The sequence below is a fragment of the Heterocephalus glaber genome, unplaced genomic scaffold (genome assembly GCF_053883595.1).
Source record: "Heterocephalus glaber isolate CG9 unplaced genomic scaffold, H.glaber_assembly_v1.0 deba00000347, whole genome shotgun sequence".
NCBI lineage: Eukaryota > Metazoa > Chordata > Mammalia > Rodentia > Bathyergidae > Heterocephalus > Heterocephalus glaber.
In genome coordinates, this window is record NW_028258143.1 from 40618962 (window position 1) to 40632353 (window position 13392).

Here is a 13392-nt window from a genome sequence, read left to right on the forward strand (position 1 = left end):
AGAGCAACTAAACACAAAGTCACTTCTTTCTGTGCACTTAAATTTGGCCATTGTCCCTTCTTTGGAAAAGCTACGGAGATGTAAAAGAGACCTCAATGAATGCTGAGTGAACTTTGGCCACTTTTCTACCCAAAACACCAGCGTAAAAGTAGAAATCAGTAACCAGGTGAAGTGCCACACCACGCAGAGACTGGAGGCGAGGGGCGGGCGCGCAGGGCCTGAGGTGGAGAGGAAAACGTCCCGCCGCCCCACCCGAGCCCCAGTCCGGGCGCTGGAGGCTGAGGGGCATCTCTGGGGGCCGGCGGCTCCGCGCCACTCGGAGGAAGCCTGGAGTTACGGCTCTCAGGGCGAGGCCCTGAGAAGTGGTCCGGAAGCCTGACCACCAGCGGGTCCCGCCGAGGGCCCGACCGCCCTCGCTCCGAGAGGGGCGCAGCTCGGCCCGCGACCTTCCCCGCCTCCCGGGCCAGGAAGGGGCCGGCGACTCTTTCCTGTCTACTCCCCCCACCCCGTAACCCGATCCCCGCCTTCGGTTCCCCGGGAAGCCGCCGCCCCGCGCAGCCCAGCTCTGCCCAGGCCGGCGCTACAGTTAGCAGCCCTCCACTCCACCAGGGGCCGGGGTCCCCGCGCGCCCCGCGCGCCCCCGCCGCCCCCTTTACCTTGGCTTGCAGATACTGGGGGTAGTAGTAGGTGGCGTACTGAGGGTACATCTGCTGTTTCCACACTTTGCCCATGAAGCTGGAAGGGAGCCTGCCGTGCAGGGTCGCGAACACTTTGGGGTTTCCAAGTCTCGGTCTCTCCTGCCTCTCCCTTTCCGGAGGCGGCGGCGGCGGCTGCTGTAGCCGCTGCTCCACCTCCCAGCCGGGACCAGACGTCCTCCTCCCCCTCCTCCCCCTCCTCCTCCCCCTCCTCCTCCTTCGCCACCTCCTCCTTCTCCTTCTCCTCCTCCTGCTCCCAGGCAGAGAGAAAGACACTGCAGAGCGCAGAGGGCACCCCGGACAGGGCGCTCCCGAGGAGTTTCCTCCCGGAGCCCGACTGAGCCGGGGCTGCCAAGCACGGGCGCGCTGGCCGCGCTTCGCTCACGCGAGCTGGCTGAGTGGAGCCGAGGTGATCAATAGCAGTGCAAAGTGCTGCTGCGGCGGCGGCTGCGCTCAGTGCCAGGCGGCATCTGGGGTGGGTGCGCCCGAAGGGGAGAGGAGAGAGGGGCTGGCGTGCGGGGGCGTGGGGGAAGGGCGGCGGGGGCGGGGCCTGGGCCGGCGAGCCGGGACCCGCTGGAGGTGAGGGCTGAGTTCTAATCACTCCTCACCTCCAGGCTGCTGGTGGGACGGGCAGAAGCTCTGGGAACCCAAGTCGCTTTGTGTCTGGGTGGGATGGTGGGGGTGGGGGACCCAGCCTAAGAACTGCCCAGAGGGCTCCTCTTTCGCTTTCCTGAGTTTTATCTTCGTAAGGGGGAAGGGAGGTAAGGGGAAAGGAAATCTGATTAATCTCTTACTTCCCCTCACCCCCGCCCCGTCCCCGCCCAGTGATTTTTTTTTCACAAGGGGAAGAAAATGATATAGTGCCCAGCCACGGAGCTGGAGTCGGGACACCCTGGTTCAGTTCCTCCCTCCCCGACACTAATTCTCTAGGTGACCTTGGAAGGGGTATTGTCCTTCGGCTTGGTTTTCCCAGATGTGAAAGGTAAGATCGTGCCCCCTGCACCAGGGGGAAGCAGAGTGCACTCACACACACACACACACGCACACACACACACACACGCACGCACACCCCTCACAACAAATTGACAGATCCTTCCCAGGGACAAACTGAAAAGAACAGAATGCTATTAGGAACACAATATAGACATCAGCTTTTCTCTGCCTCTTTCTAATGCCGCCAGACAGTCTGTCAACTCCCACTCAAGAGCAAGGAAACTCCGAGTTTGGAATATTTTAAGGCCATTTTGAAAGTCACTCTGGCATATTGTTGCAGTGTTCCTCAGTGACACGTAAAAGTCTCTCTCTTTCTGCCTCTCCCCATTGTCACAGCCCTAGACAGACCCAACCGAGCAGGGGTTCAGTTCACTACATAAAAGGATATAATTTAACAGAGTTAATTGGTCCCTGAAGTTGGCTGCAGAAGACATTTATATTCTAGATCAAAAAGAAAGAGAATACCAAAATGTACAATAGCATAGGTAAGAAAACATCCCCAATCTGGTGTCTTTGCACAGCTAATAAAATGCAACAAAATTTTTATTTATTATTATTAAATAAGCCCAATTACTTTGTCATTTTGGTTTCCTGAGAGTCAAACTGAACTGGATGGAGTACATGATTTATTAAACAGTCACTTTTATATAACATTTTTTAAAAAGTGTAGTAACATGCTTTAAAATAATGATGAAACAATAGAGTGAAATCCTTATCATCTTTCTATAATTCAGACAAATTTCTAGGTCATTTTTGACAAAAGCAAAATAAATATATTTCATAGGAGAACATGTTGGATAAACCAGAAAGCAAATCATAACCCTCTTCGCTTGCCCATGTAGAATCCTGTAAGAAAACTTGTGTGTACTGAGTTTCTGCTGTTCACTCACTATCTAGGAGAGCTTTAACAAAATACTTGTATTATTTCAACAGACATCTTTTAATGTTAGAACACGAATTGACATTTTAAGAACTTGGGAAGACTGGGAATAATAGTTCAAAGGAATGACAAAAGGAAGAGAAATAAATTAAGAGCTATCTCAGAAGGTCTAGGGTTGAAGGGACACAGGAAATTACCAAACTTAGACTGTTCTACTTACTGGTTTATTTGTTTGTTTTTCTGGATGTTGAAAACTCAGCCTGTTTTAGAGAACTGAAAAGTAGAGACACACTTGTACAGGCACTTAATTTATGACTGAGTTGTTATTACAGAGCAGCGGAGAAAGAATGAACTTTTCAACAAATGATTCTAGGTCAATTGGGAATCCATATGGAAAAAAAGAAATCAAAGCCCTGCCTCACCAACACCAAAAGTAGGGAGAGAATCTAGGTGGTTTAAAGACCTAGATGTGAAAAGCAAAACTGAAGGTACTTGAGCACAATAGAGGGAAATAGCTTTTTTAGCTTGATGTAGGCAAAGATTTCTTTAATAAGGTGAGCGACAGTACAAGGTTGTTAGATTTAATCACATTAAAATTAAGAACCACAGCTCACAGAAAGATTCCATAAAGAGTGAAAAACAAGCCCCAGAATATTTATTTGTTATATAAGTAACTAGAAAAGTTTAATATGCAGACTACATAAAGAATTCTTTGAGGTCAATAAGAAAAAGAGAACTTATTAGTCTTTGAATAAATTAATGAATGCGTATTTCACAAGGGAGGAAAAGCAAATGTCCAGCAAACATATGAAAGATGCTAACACTCATTAGAAAGTAATAAGGCAAATGGAAATTAATAATAAGATGCCACTTCACAATTACCAATAGGTTGGCAGATGTCAAGAATTTGAAAATTAAAAGTAAGTGAAGATGTGGAAGCAGTGAAAACACTGCTTACCATAAGAAGCAACCATCACTTGAGAATATACAGTAGGTTGACATTACTCAATTTTACTTTCATGTATACTACAATGCAGTTCTCAGTATACATCTTTTTATTTTGTGAAAAATAAAAGTTCATAATAAAATAATAAGCGAATAACCTAGTTAATACAGTTTGTATCACTATCTTCAAAGTAGTTACTCAGAGTACAAAACAAAAAACAAAAAAGACTGTTACAAAAAAGTAAACAGATAACACAAAACTTTCTTTTCAGTAATCAAAAATAACCTAGTAGCTTTGTACAGTGGCAGTATCATAGCCAATGAGGTTTATCCAAGGCGTGATTATTGCTAATTGAAAAATAACCTAGTAATACAAATGAAATGAATTAGCATGTATATTAAAATATTTTTGAAACAACAAAATATGTAATTTGGGGAAGTATTTGAAGTTCTTCAAAATTCCTATTTATCTCTCTTCTATTTTGCTCTTTATTTGTATATTTATATATTTCTCATAGGTATCTTCTCAAAGGAGTTAAAATCATCATGTTACAGGGATACATCCTTACCTATATTTATAGTAGCACAATGTGTAATAACTAGATTTTGGAACCAATATACATCTTAAAGAAAGTATTCTGTATATGCACCAGAAGAAATGTACAGTAATATCAATGATATATTGAAAAATAATTTAAATGCCTACCCGACTGGATAAAAAGATTGCAGTATGTACATACAATAAAACACCGTGGCAGCAAAAATGAACCACTACAATTAAACGCATCAGTATGGAACATTTCAAAATTAATGTTAAAGAAGCAAGTAAATGGAATATATGAAGCATAATTTCATTGGTATGAAGTTCAAAACTAGAAAAAACACAACTAAACATAATATTATGTACAATTATGTACAGGAATCCTTTTTACAACAATAAAGAAAAACAAGAGGATAATAGCACAAAATTGAGAATAGTGATTATCTGAGACAGATAAGAAGGGTGAGAAGCTTGAGAGAGGACCTAAGGAGACTTACAGAAATGGTAATGTTCACATGGCTCTCTGGATGGTAGATATATAGGAATATATTTCAGTGTTTCTCTTTAACAGTCCATTGAATTTTTCATATTTTGCTACATTTCATACTAAGATAATTTTGAAATAAAAATCAACTTTTAATTTTAAACATGATGATTTTCAAGTAATATAAATATTTAAATATATAAATAAATATATAAATATTTCAAGTAATATAATATAAAAGCAGAGAGAACTGGATAATAACCCATCTATTTCTAACATTTACCTTCAACCTTTATCAATCGTTTACAGTTCTTGTTATACACACACATACACACACATTTTTATTTTCCTAAAGTACTTTAAAGGAAATTCCACATATCATAATTTCATCAATATCCTGCTAACAAACAAGTTTTATCCTGCTAACAAACAGTACCATTATCACAAACAGTTTGTTAATGTCAGTTGATGCTCAGTGATTGCTCATTTCTCTCTCATTGTCCAAAAATTACTTTTTGCAGTTTATTTAAATCAAGGTGAAACAGTATCACACTGAATTTTATTTATATGTTTCTTAAGTCTTGTCAACATATGAAAATTCACCCTCACCCATTTTTAAAGCAGATATTTATCTGTTGAAGAATTTGGATCCTTTTTCTGATTACAACTTCATTGTAATGGGTAGTTCTAGTGGTTTGATTAGATGCAGATTTACTTTTTTGGACAAAAGTACTTCCTAGATGTTACTAAGCAAACACAGAGAATGTGATGGGCATGACATTAGGAGACATGTAATGTCTGAATGTCTCACTACTAATGATGCTATAAAGGTTGATCAGAAGTCTAGCTGTTAGCACGCTGGGGAGCTGAGGCAAGGGGATCCCAAGTTTGAGCCTGCCCGAGCAACTTAGTGACTTAATGAGACCCTGTCTTAAGACATAAATAAATAAATAAATGCGGGCTGAGGGTATAGATCAGTGCAAAGGTCTGGGGTTCAAACACTACTACTACAAAAAGAAAAATTAAAAAGTAGCTTAGGTGTTAATGATCTGAATTAACCATTATGAAGTTCTCCATCAACCACTCATAGGATAGTTTTTAATATTTATAAGGATTTCCTAAATCCATTATTTTGTCAGGAGTTACAAAATTGTGGCTTTTCTGATTTCGTCATTCCTTCTGCACTTATTAGTTGGAAATTTTCTGTGGAGAAGAACTTTCTCTTTTCAGCTCTTTGGTTAACTTGAAATATAGCTAGCATAAGAAAGACAGGATATATTTTCTCTTACTTGCTAATTCTCACAATGACTTAAGAGTCATAGGAAATTCCAAAGGTATCCTATTTTAAGTAACATTTTGAACTTGGGGATTATAACATATTTGAATACCTAATCCTTTACAATCATTGTTTTTGATGATGCTCAAATCGTTCCATCTTTGCCCAGTGGGAGCCCTTTTGAATTTCTCTCTCTCTCTTTCTCTCTCTCTCTCTCTCTCTCTCTCACACACACACACACACACACACACACACACACACATACACACACACACCCTTTTTTCTTTTCTTCTTTTTGTAAAACAGACCCTAATGGTATTTGGTACCTTTTCTGCTTACTAGCATGATAACATTGTCCCAGGTTCTTAGACATTTCTTCCCTGACCTGAATCAGCCATTTCTCCTAGAAACACAGGTTGCTTTACTTTTTAGTAAATAAATTAAAATTTTTAAATTCTTTTTTCTTTTGGTACTGGGGATCAAACTCAGGACCTTGTGCTTGCAAGGCAGTTACCATTGAGCTAAATCCCCAGCAAAAATTTAAAATTCTTTAAAATGTGTTCTGCATATTTATCCCAATTATGGAAAAGAGCTCATAAAAGATTCTTAATGTTTTGTGCCAAGATGACCCCTAGGAGAGGATGACCTATTGAGTAATTTCCCCCAAAAGATTTTACATATCTACAACTTCATCAACCTTGAAGCATTTTCTACCAGTAGAATATTTGAGATGCTACAGACTTGGTGCTTCTTTTCATGAAGCTTTAGGTACAATAAAGGAGACAGAGATGAAGCAGTGATAAATCATGATAAACTCTATGAAGTAAGTAACATGTTAAAAAGGAGGAGACTGTGAGAATTGGGTTAGAAATGTTATTGGACAAACTTCTACTTACAGGGAGACATAGGAATAAGAATGAGTCTGCCAAAAGAACCTTGCATGAGATGAAAACTGGAGAGGTGTATTCCTGAAGAAGACCTTGAGAAATGAACTATTCATCTAGGAGTTCCAATCTGGTCTATACCCGGGTTGTAACCAAAGGTAAACATTTTTTTTTTCTTTTGGTACCGGGGATCGAACTCAGGACCCTGCGCTTGCAAGGCAGGCAGCGGCACCACTGAGCTAAATTCCTGGCCCCCAAGGTAAACATTTTTTATCATAGTTTATCAGAAGTGGATCAAACAAATCAGTTTTAATTAATGCCTTTGTCCTAATGCCATCTGCTGAAGAGCATTGAAATAATTGATGGATAAAATTTAACTATTTTGCTACCAAAGCCCCTGTGGTAGAGCATCAGTGAATTGTCATTGAGATGTATACTCACAAGAGAGACCTTATACAGAATTTAGAGGTTACCGACTGGTGAACAGTCTTGCTCCCATACTCTGTAACTAGGTTATATCTGTAATACATATAGTGAACACTAAGACAGGATGGTAACCACTTTTGTAAGATGAAAATGACTGGTATATATGTTAGAGTTTTTAGGAAGTTGAACAAAGAAAAATGTAGCTAAAAGGAAGTGGTGCTTATAATCTACAATGAGGTTGTATTATGGATAAAAAAATTACTTTTTCATTCAAGAAAGATTATATATGAATCTTCTAGTCTGGTCTTTTCAGATATTTTTCTGAGACTCTAGGAATATACTTTTTTTTTTCTTTTTTTTTTGGTACCAGGGATAAAACTTGGGTCCTTGCGCTTGTGCAGCAGGCGGCGAAACCAATGAGCTAAATCCCCAGCCCAGGAATATACTTTTTTAAAAAATCATCAAAATTAAACAGAAAATGTAAACTTCTCTACTTGTCTACTAACACTCCCCCCGTGCAAGTTTAATTCGTACCCGTTTAGGTTCACACCTCTTACCACAACTCATAACTCGATTCTAGAACAGATTCCATTTTTTTCCTCCCACTCTCTTACCTCTTGACTTATCACTCTTTTCTCCCCTCTATGTCTCCTCCTTCTAACCCTCATTATACTGTACAGCTCCAGCTCTTTTTGGCCTTTTTTGCATCCATTGTCCTGGAGTATCTTTCACCCTTTTTTATCTAGGTCATTCTTACTCTTTCCTTCAGGTAGGGTCCATCCAGACTTCCTTTAGCCACCAGATTGGGTAGAGTTCCACTGCCTATGACACCTAGTCTAAACCTCTCTCTGAACAGCAACCAGATGAATTCACCCAGTAAACAGAGATACCATTAGAATGGAGTATAGAGTTAGAGGAGAGTAGGAGAATTCCAGGCAAAATTATCAGTCCATGCAAAATCGTATGTGTTGATAAGCACATGGTTCCAGAAATGTGAGTAATTCATTGTGAATTACAATTCCAAGTACATCCTGCTATGGTGTGAATGTCTTCCACAATTCCTGTGCTAAAACTTAACTCCCATTTATTATGCTATAAAGAGGTGGGATCTTTTTGGGTATGATTTAGTCATGTGGCTTTTTTCCTAATTAGTTATCTATTGCTACTTCACAGTTACTCCCTAGATTTAGCAGCTTAAACAACATTCCTTGTATCACATATTTGCTGAGAGTCAAAAATGTGAGAATGGTTTAGGTGGTTGGCTCTGGTTCAGGGTGTCTTTTGAGATTCAGCTGGAGCAGTAGTCACCTGAAGGTTTGACTAGGGCTGGAGGACATACTTCCAAGCTTACTCACGTGGTGTTGCAGAAGTCTCCAGTTCCCTGGGTAAGCTTCCATCTATAGGACTGCTTATGATAGGGCAGCTGGATACCTCCAGAGTGAATGATGAGAGAGACAGAGAGGGGTGGGGGGTACTGCAGTCTTTTACATCCTCATCTCACAAGTGCCATACCATCAATTCTGCCACATTCCATTAGCCATAATATGGCAAGGAACTGATTACACAAAAAAGTGGGTATGAGGAGATGGGGATGATTGAAGGCCAACTTGGAGGTTGACTACCACAATAATGTATATAAAAATGTCAAGTGATCACATTCTTTTACTTAATCCTTTACTTACTCATACAGTAAAAAATTGTATGCTACATTCAGAAAATTTCCCATTGAGCAGTTACACCCTATCTCCCTCTCCCTATCCCCTGGCAACCAACAATCTAACTTTTGCTTTCTGTGTTTTTGCCAATTCTGGATTTTCCATGTAAGTGGACTTGTACAACATATGACCTTTTTTTGTCTGTTCTTATCACTTAGCATAATGTTTTCGAGGCTCATCTACATTGTAGTATGTGTTAGTGCTTTATTCCCTTTTACAACTGAATAATATTCATAAATATATATACATCACTATTTTTTATCAATCCATTGTTTGCCTCTTTAGATATTGTGAACATTTGTTCAAAAGTGTTCATTTGAGGGGATGCTGATTTTGAGATGTCGGGGAACATCTAAGTGAATGAGTCCAGTGGTTATTGGTGTCGGTGAGTCGGAAGTTAAGAGGAAGGATCAAAGATGGAAATAGACTTGGGAGTCAGCCACAGTGTATGACTTGAAGTTAAAATCAAAAGAAGGGATGAGATTGTCTCAGGAGGAGAACAGTAACATGCACAAAAAGCAGTAGACTAAAGGTAGAAATTACATAACAATTCTTGTAGGATGCAAGACTTGGCTCAAATCTTGAGACGTTCTTTGGTTGAACACTTTGGGTCTTAGCATTAAACTAGCACACATGTTCTCATTTATTATTGATCTGTAGACATTATAGGATCATATGCCTTTCTTCTTAATGTATTCAAATTGCTTAGTCATTTTTATTGTCAAGAAATCCCTCCTTTTTAGCTGCTTAAAGTGGAACTTACGACATTAAGAAATCACACACTGCCCAGTGGACAGTGCATAAGGTTTAGCTACTACTTTGTGATATAAATAACTTCTGCGGCATTTTTCCTATTGACTAAATAGCACTGTGACTTTCATCTGTTTTTTAAATATTTTGTAATAGTTAGATGAATTTTCTAGGTCTTCTGTAATTTACTACATAGTGATATAATTGAATAGCCTAGTAAGATGCTGCCTCATGCTCAATAAACTATGTGCTCCACTAAGTTCTTATAATGAACACTTCATTTAAGATAATATCACATCCTATTATCATAAAAAGGAGTAAGACAAATCCCTTATTGGGTTATCAGTATCTTTAATTCATGTTTCACTATGAGCTCAAGCCTATTTATTCATGTTTATATCTAGATCATCATTTCTCTCATTGTATCAGTAGAGACTTTTAATTTCAGGGCACATGTTAATCCCTTCACATTTTTCTATTAAAATCATTTGTTTTAAACATAGCTGTAAGAGTGTCTATGATTTCTTTCTGTATTTTTAAGTGTTAATAATCTTGTCATATTTGCTATCATACCAGATTTAAGAATTTTCCCAATTCCATTTTGTCACTGATGGGAAATGTTGAACAACATTGGAGACCTAAAATTCACCCTAGTATGGTAGCTTTCAATCAGATAGAAACTAAGCTGTGCACCTGCACTTTTGGGGATATTATTCTCCATCACATTATGCTCCTAGGATTGCATGAACCTTTTTATATTTGCAACCTTCCCACTCTAATGGATATTGAGCATAAGCATGACTGTAAATCTGTCTAGAGGACTAAATCCCATCTTATATTAAGCTCAATTGTTTCCATTTCCTCTATGCACAATGCAGAATGCAATGATTGTAAACCATCTGATCTTTGTCAGGACTTTCTGTGCTTGGTATATATTGTGATCGACACAGCATTGGTAATGAAATGCAAGCTATTCTGGGCTGTCAAGATGTTTTCAATGGGATTTTTTATTTTTTTATTTTTTGTATTTGGAAGATGTTTGGCCTGGGAGGGGATGTAAGAAGAAATCTAATCTAGTGATAAGAACAGTACCTGCATCCTGACGTCTACAAGGAAGTAACTTAGATGCCTAGATAATACAATTACAGGGCAGTGGTGTTTACCTCTGTGCAATTATTACAATATTCCAATTCTTTGAGAGATCGGTCTTTTATATGCTCAAAATGAGGAGCTTACACCCCTTAGTGAGTGTTTTATGGGGAGACTAGCTTGCCTAGCAAGTGGCTAGACTACCTACTTACTTAGCTACCTACCAAGCCCGTGGGTAACTGATGTTGACAGATAACTGGCAAAGGATGGTTAGGTCAGGACACCCCTGTCTTGTTAGGATCCAGTCCAAAACAGCCATTTCCAGTTGTTTCACATTAGACTTCCATGAGTGTCTTATACTTGATAACTCTTATACAATGTGCCACTTAATAAATGTTATCTCATTTAATCCTCACAATCTCCTTGCTATTTAGCTTACTATCTTTGCATTTGCAGATGAAAAGACAAAACTGTGTAGGGTTACATCGTACCCAAGGTTTTAGAATTGAGTTCATATTCAATGCATTATGCCTCATTTCGCTTTAAGCAAAGAGCCAACAGAAGGTACAAGTGTTTAATTAATTTTATAATTTTAGTGTTGGTAAGTATATTTATGTACATTCTGTAACATTGTTTTTTAAAATTCTCATCCTGTGAAAGTGTCTTCTGATCTTAATTCACATATTTATTATTATTATATAGTTATATCAGAGGAAATGAGCAATTTCCTTCCTTTCTTCCTTCCTTGCTTCCTCCTCCCTTCCTCCCTCCCTTCCTTTCTGTTTCTTTCTCAATGCTAGGATTGAACTCAATGCCACATATATGCTGGCAAATGCTCTACCACTGAGCTATAGCCCCAGTTAATTTCTCCTTTTTAAAAAATATAGTATTTCATTTATTTTTCCATGTTGTATAGCTTTTATAGTCATACAATAATAAAATAATGTCATACATTAATGTCATAAATTATGACATATATTAACTATGTACATATTAATTATTACATTAACTGCATTAAGTTTACATTAACACACACATTAATTATGTATGTATTAATTATATATAATTATGGCATACATTAATGTTATACATTAATGTCATAAAGTCATATGGTAATGAAATTGGCTTCTATGCACTCATGTTTTAAAAATTCTTAATTGTTACAATGAAAATTAAATGATACAAATATCATTTAGGATAACCAGAATTATGAACAAATAAAAAAGACAAAACAGAAGGTGAATATTTTCTTAACAAAAGGTTTCAATATAGAATTGTTTCCTTAAATGAAAGCCTCAAGGGATTTTCTTTCTCAAAATTAAGAGTTATTCCCACACTCATGTGAAGATCTGCCTAAGGCTAGATAATTTCTGAGATCCTTTTGAGCATAATCATGATTAATACATTGACTGTGTAAAACAAGGCTACCCATACATTCTAGGTGCTGTTCAGTTACAGAAACCTATAGGAATGAAGAATATGTTTACTTCCCTGGCTCTGGTGGTTCAGTAAAAACTCAGGATTTTTCTCTCATTCATTTTCATGGTTCCTGAGTCCAAGCATTTCGAAAAATACAGTGTCCTCAGGAAGTCAGGGACAGTGTGTGGTCATCTATTCTAGTCCGTCCTCCTGTCTCTGGTCAAGGCCACACCCAAACAGCTCAAACAGATGAGTTTTCCCTATTTTTAACAAAATCCAGGGGCTGGGAGTATCCTTCATTTTCCTAGTAACACATTTCAAAACTATTCACACTTTCAGTTTAGTTTTTATGCTATTACTGGAGAGCCTCCTTGTCTTTCTTAAAACCTAGTATCTCATATAGGAGACATTATTCATGAATTTAAAATTAAAGAAATTATAAGTAGGGATCAAATAGAAAATAAGTCATATTTTAGATTGTCTATGGCTTTAGATATATTAGCACAATGTCATAACATTAAGAGAAGTAATAGCAAATATTATCCACTAAAACTTTCAAATTTTGTAAGAAAAATATACATATTTAATGTTTAGAGACATTTGACTGGGAATATATGGTCATGTTAAGAGAAAAAACAACAGTATGCCTTCCTTCAGCCCTCCAAAAATGATTTTATTCTTGTTTATTGAGATTAGATTATATTTAAGGTATACAATTATGAAAATTCCCCTATCCCCTTCTACACACAAAATATGGTTGTATTTTTGTTTTATGAGGTCAGATTGCTCTGGGTGAAAAAAATCACTACTTACCATTCTTCTAATTGCCTCCCATCAAATTTTATTTTAGTTCTCTTAAATATCAGGAAGCTGAAATTTTTGAGGAGACTTAAAAGGACAAAGATTGGTAAAGAAAAAAGTGACAATTTAATTCACACCCCGTGAACATCTCTTCTTTTATGCTTTCTGTCCAAAACAAATGCTCTTTTGGTATTGTGTGAGAATCTTAACAGTTGGGACATGCTTTCCCAAAGCATCATGTTGTCATCACTTTCATGTGGGTTAGTTTATTTAATAAACCTATATTACAAAAATAGGTGGATTTTTCCCTCTGATATCAACATTCTGATAGGCCTAGTTTTTTCATTTCTTTTTCTTAAAAAATTTCTGTCTTAAAGAATATAAATAAAAATGTAAACACTCTTCTTTGTTCCAATCTTCCCTTGTATTTTGGCACCAAAACTGATATGCAGCCACAGTGCTAGATAAGAAATGTCTATCTGATTGAACCATTC

At 38.1% G+C, this 13392-nt stretch overlaps 2 protein-coding genes and 1 pseudogene across 7 annotated transcripts in view; 2 read left to right on the top strand and 1 right to left on the bottom strand.

The window, feature by feature from the left end:
• Positions 1-829, bottom strand: part of Rbms1 (RNA binding motif single stranded interacting protein 1) — a 217164-nt gene extending 216335 nt beyond the window's left edge. For 4 of the 5 annotated variants that reach the window (XM_004835883.4, XM_004835881.4, XM_004835882.4 and 1 more), the window contains exon 1: positions 657-829. In XM_004835883.4, the coding sequence (XP_004835940.1) occupies positions 657-731 (75 nt within the window). In that variant the 5' untranslated portion in view covers positions 732-829. The remainder of the gene's footprint in view (positions 1-656) is intronic. The other variant, XM_087199332.1, reaches the window with a different exon arrangement.
• The window catches only part of LOC147829921 (uncharacterized), a 161863-nt gene continuing 149200 nt past the window's right edge, over positions 730-13392 (top strand). Inside the window, exons 1-2 of one of the 2 annotated variants that reach the window (XR_015446555.1) lie at positions 730-1170; positions 6713-6856. Coding sequence is in view for 1 of the 2 variants with exons in the window: in XM_087199341.1 (XP_087055467.1) it covers positions 730-1170; positions 6713-6763 (492 nt within the window). In the remaining variant the exon portion in view is untranslated. Of the gene's footprint in view, positions 1171-6712; positions 10847-13392 lie in introns of those variants that run through there. The other variant, XM_087199341.1, reaches the window with a different exon arrangement.
• On the top strand, positions 3805-3937 carry LOC147829922 (U4 spliceosomal RNA; annotated as a pseudogene).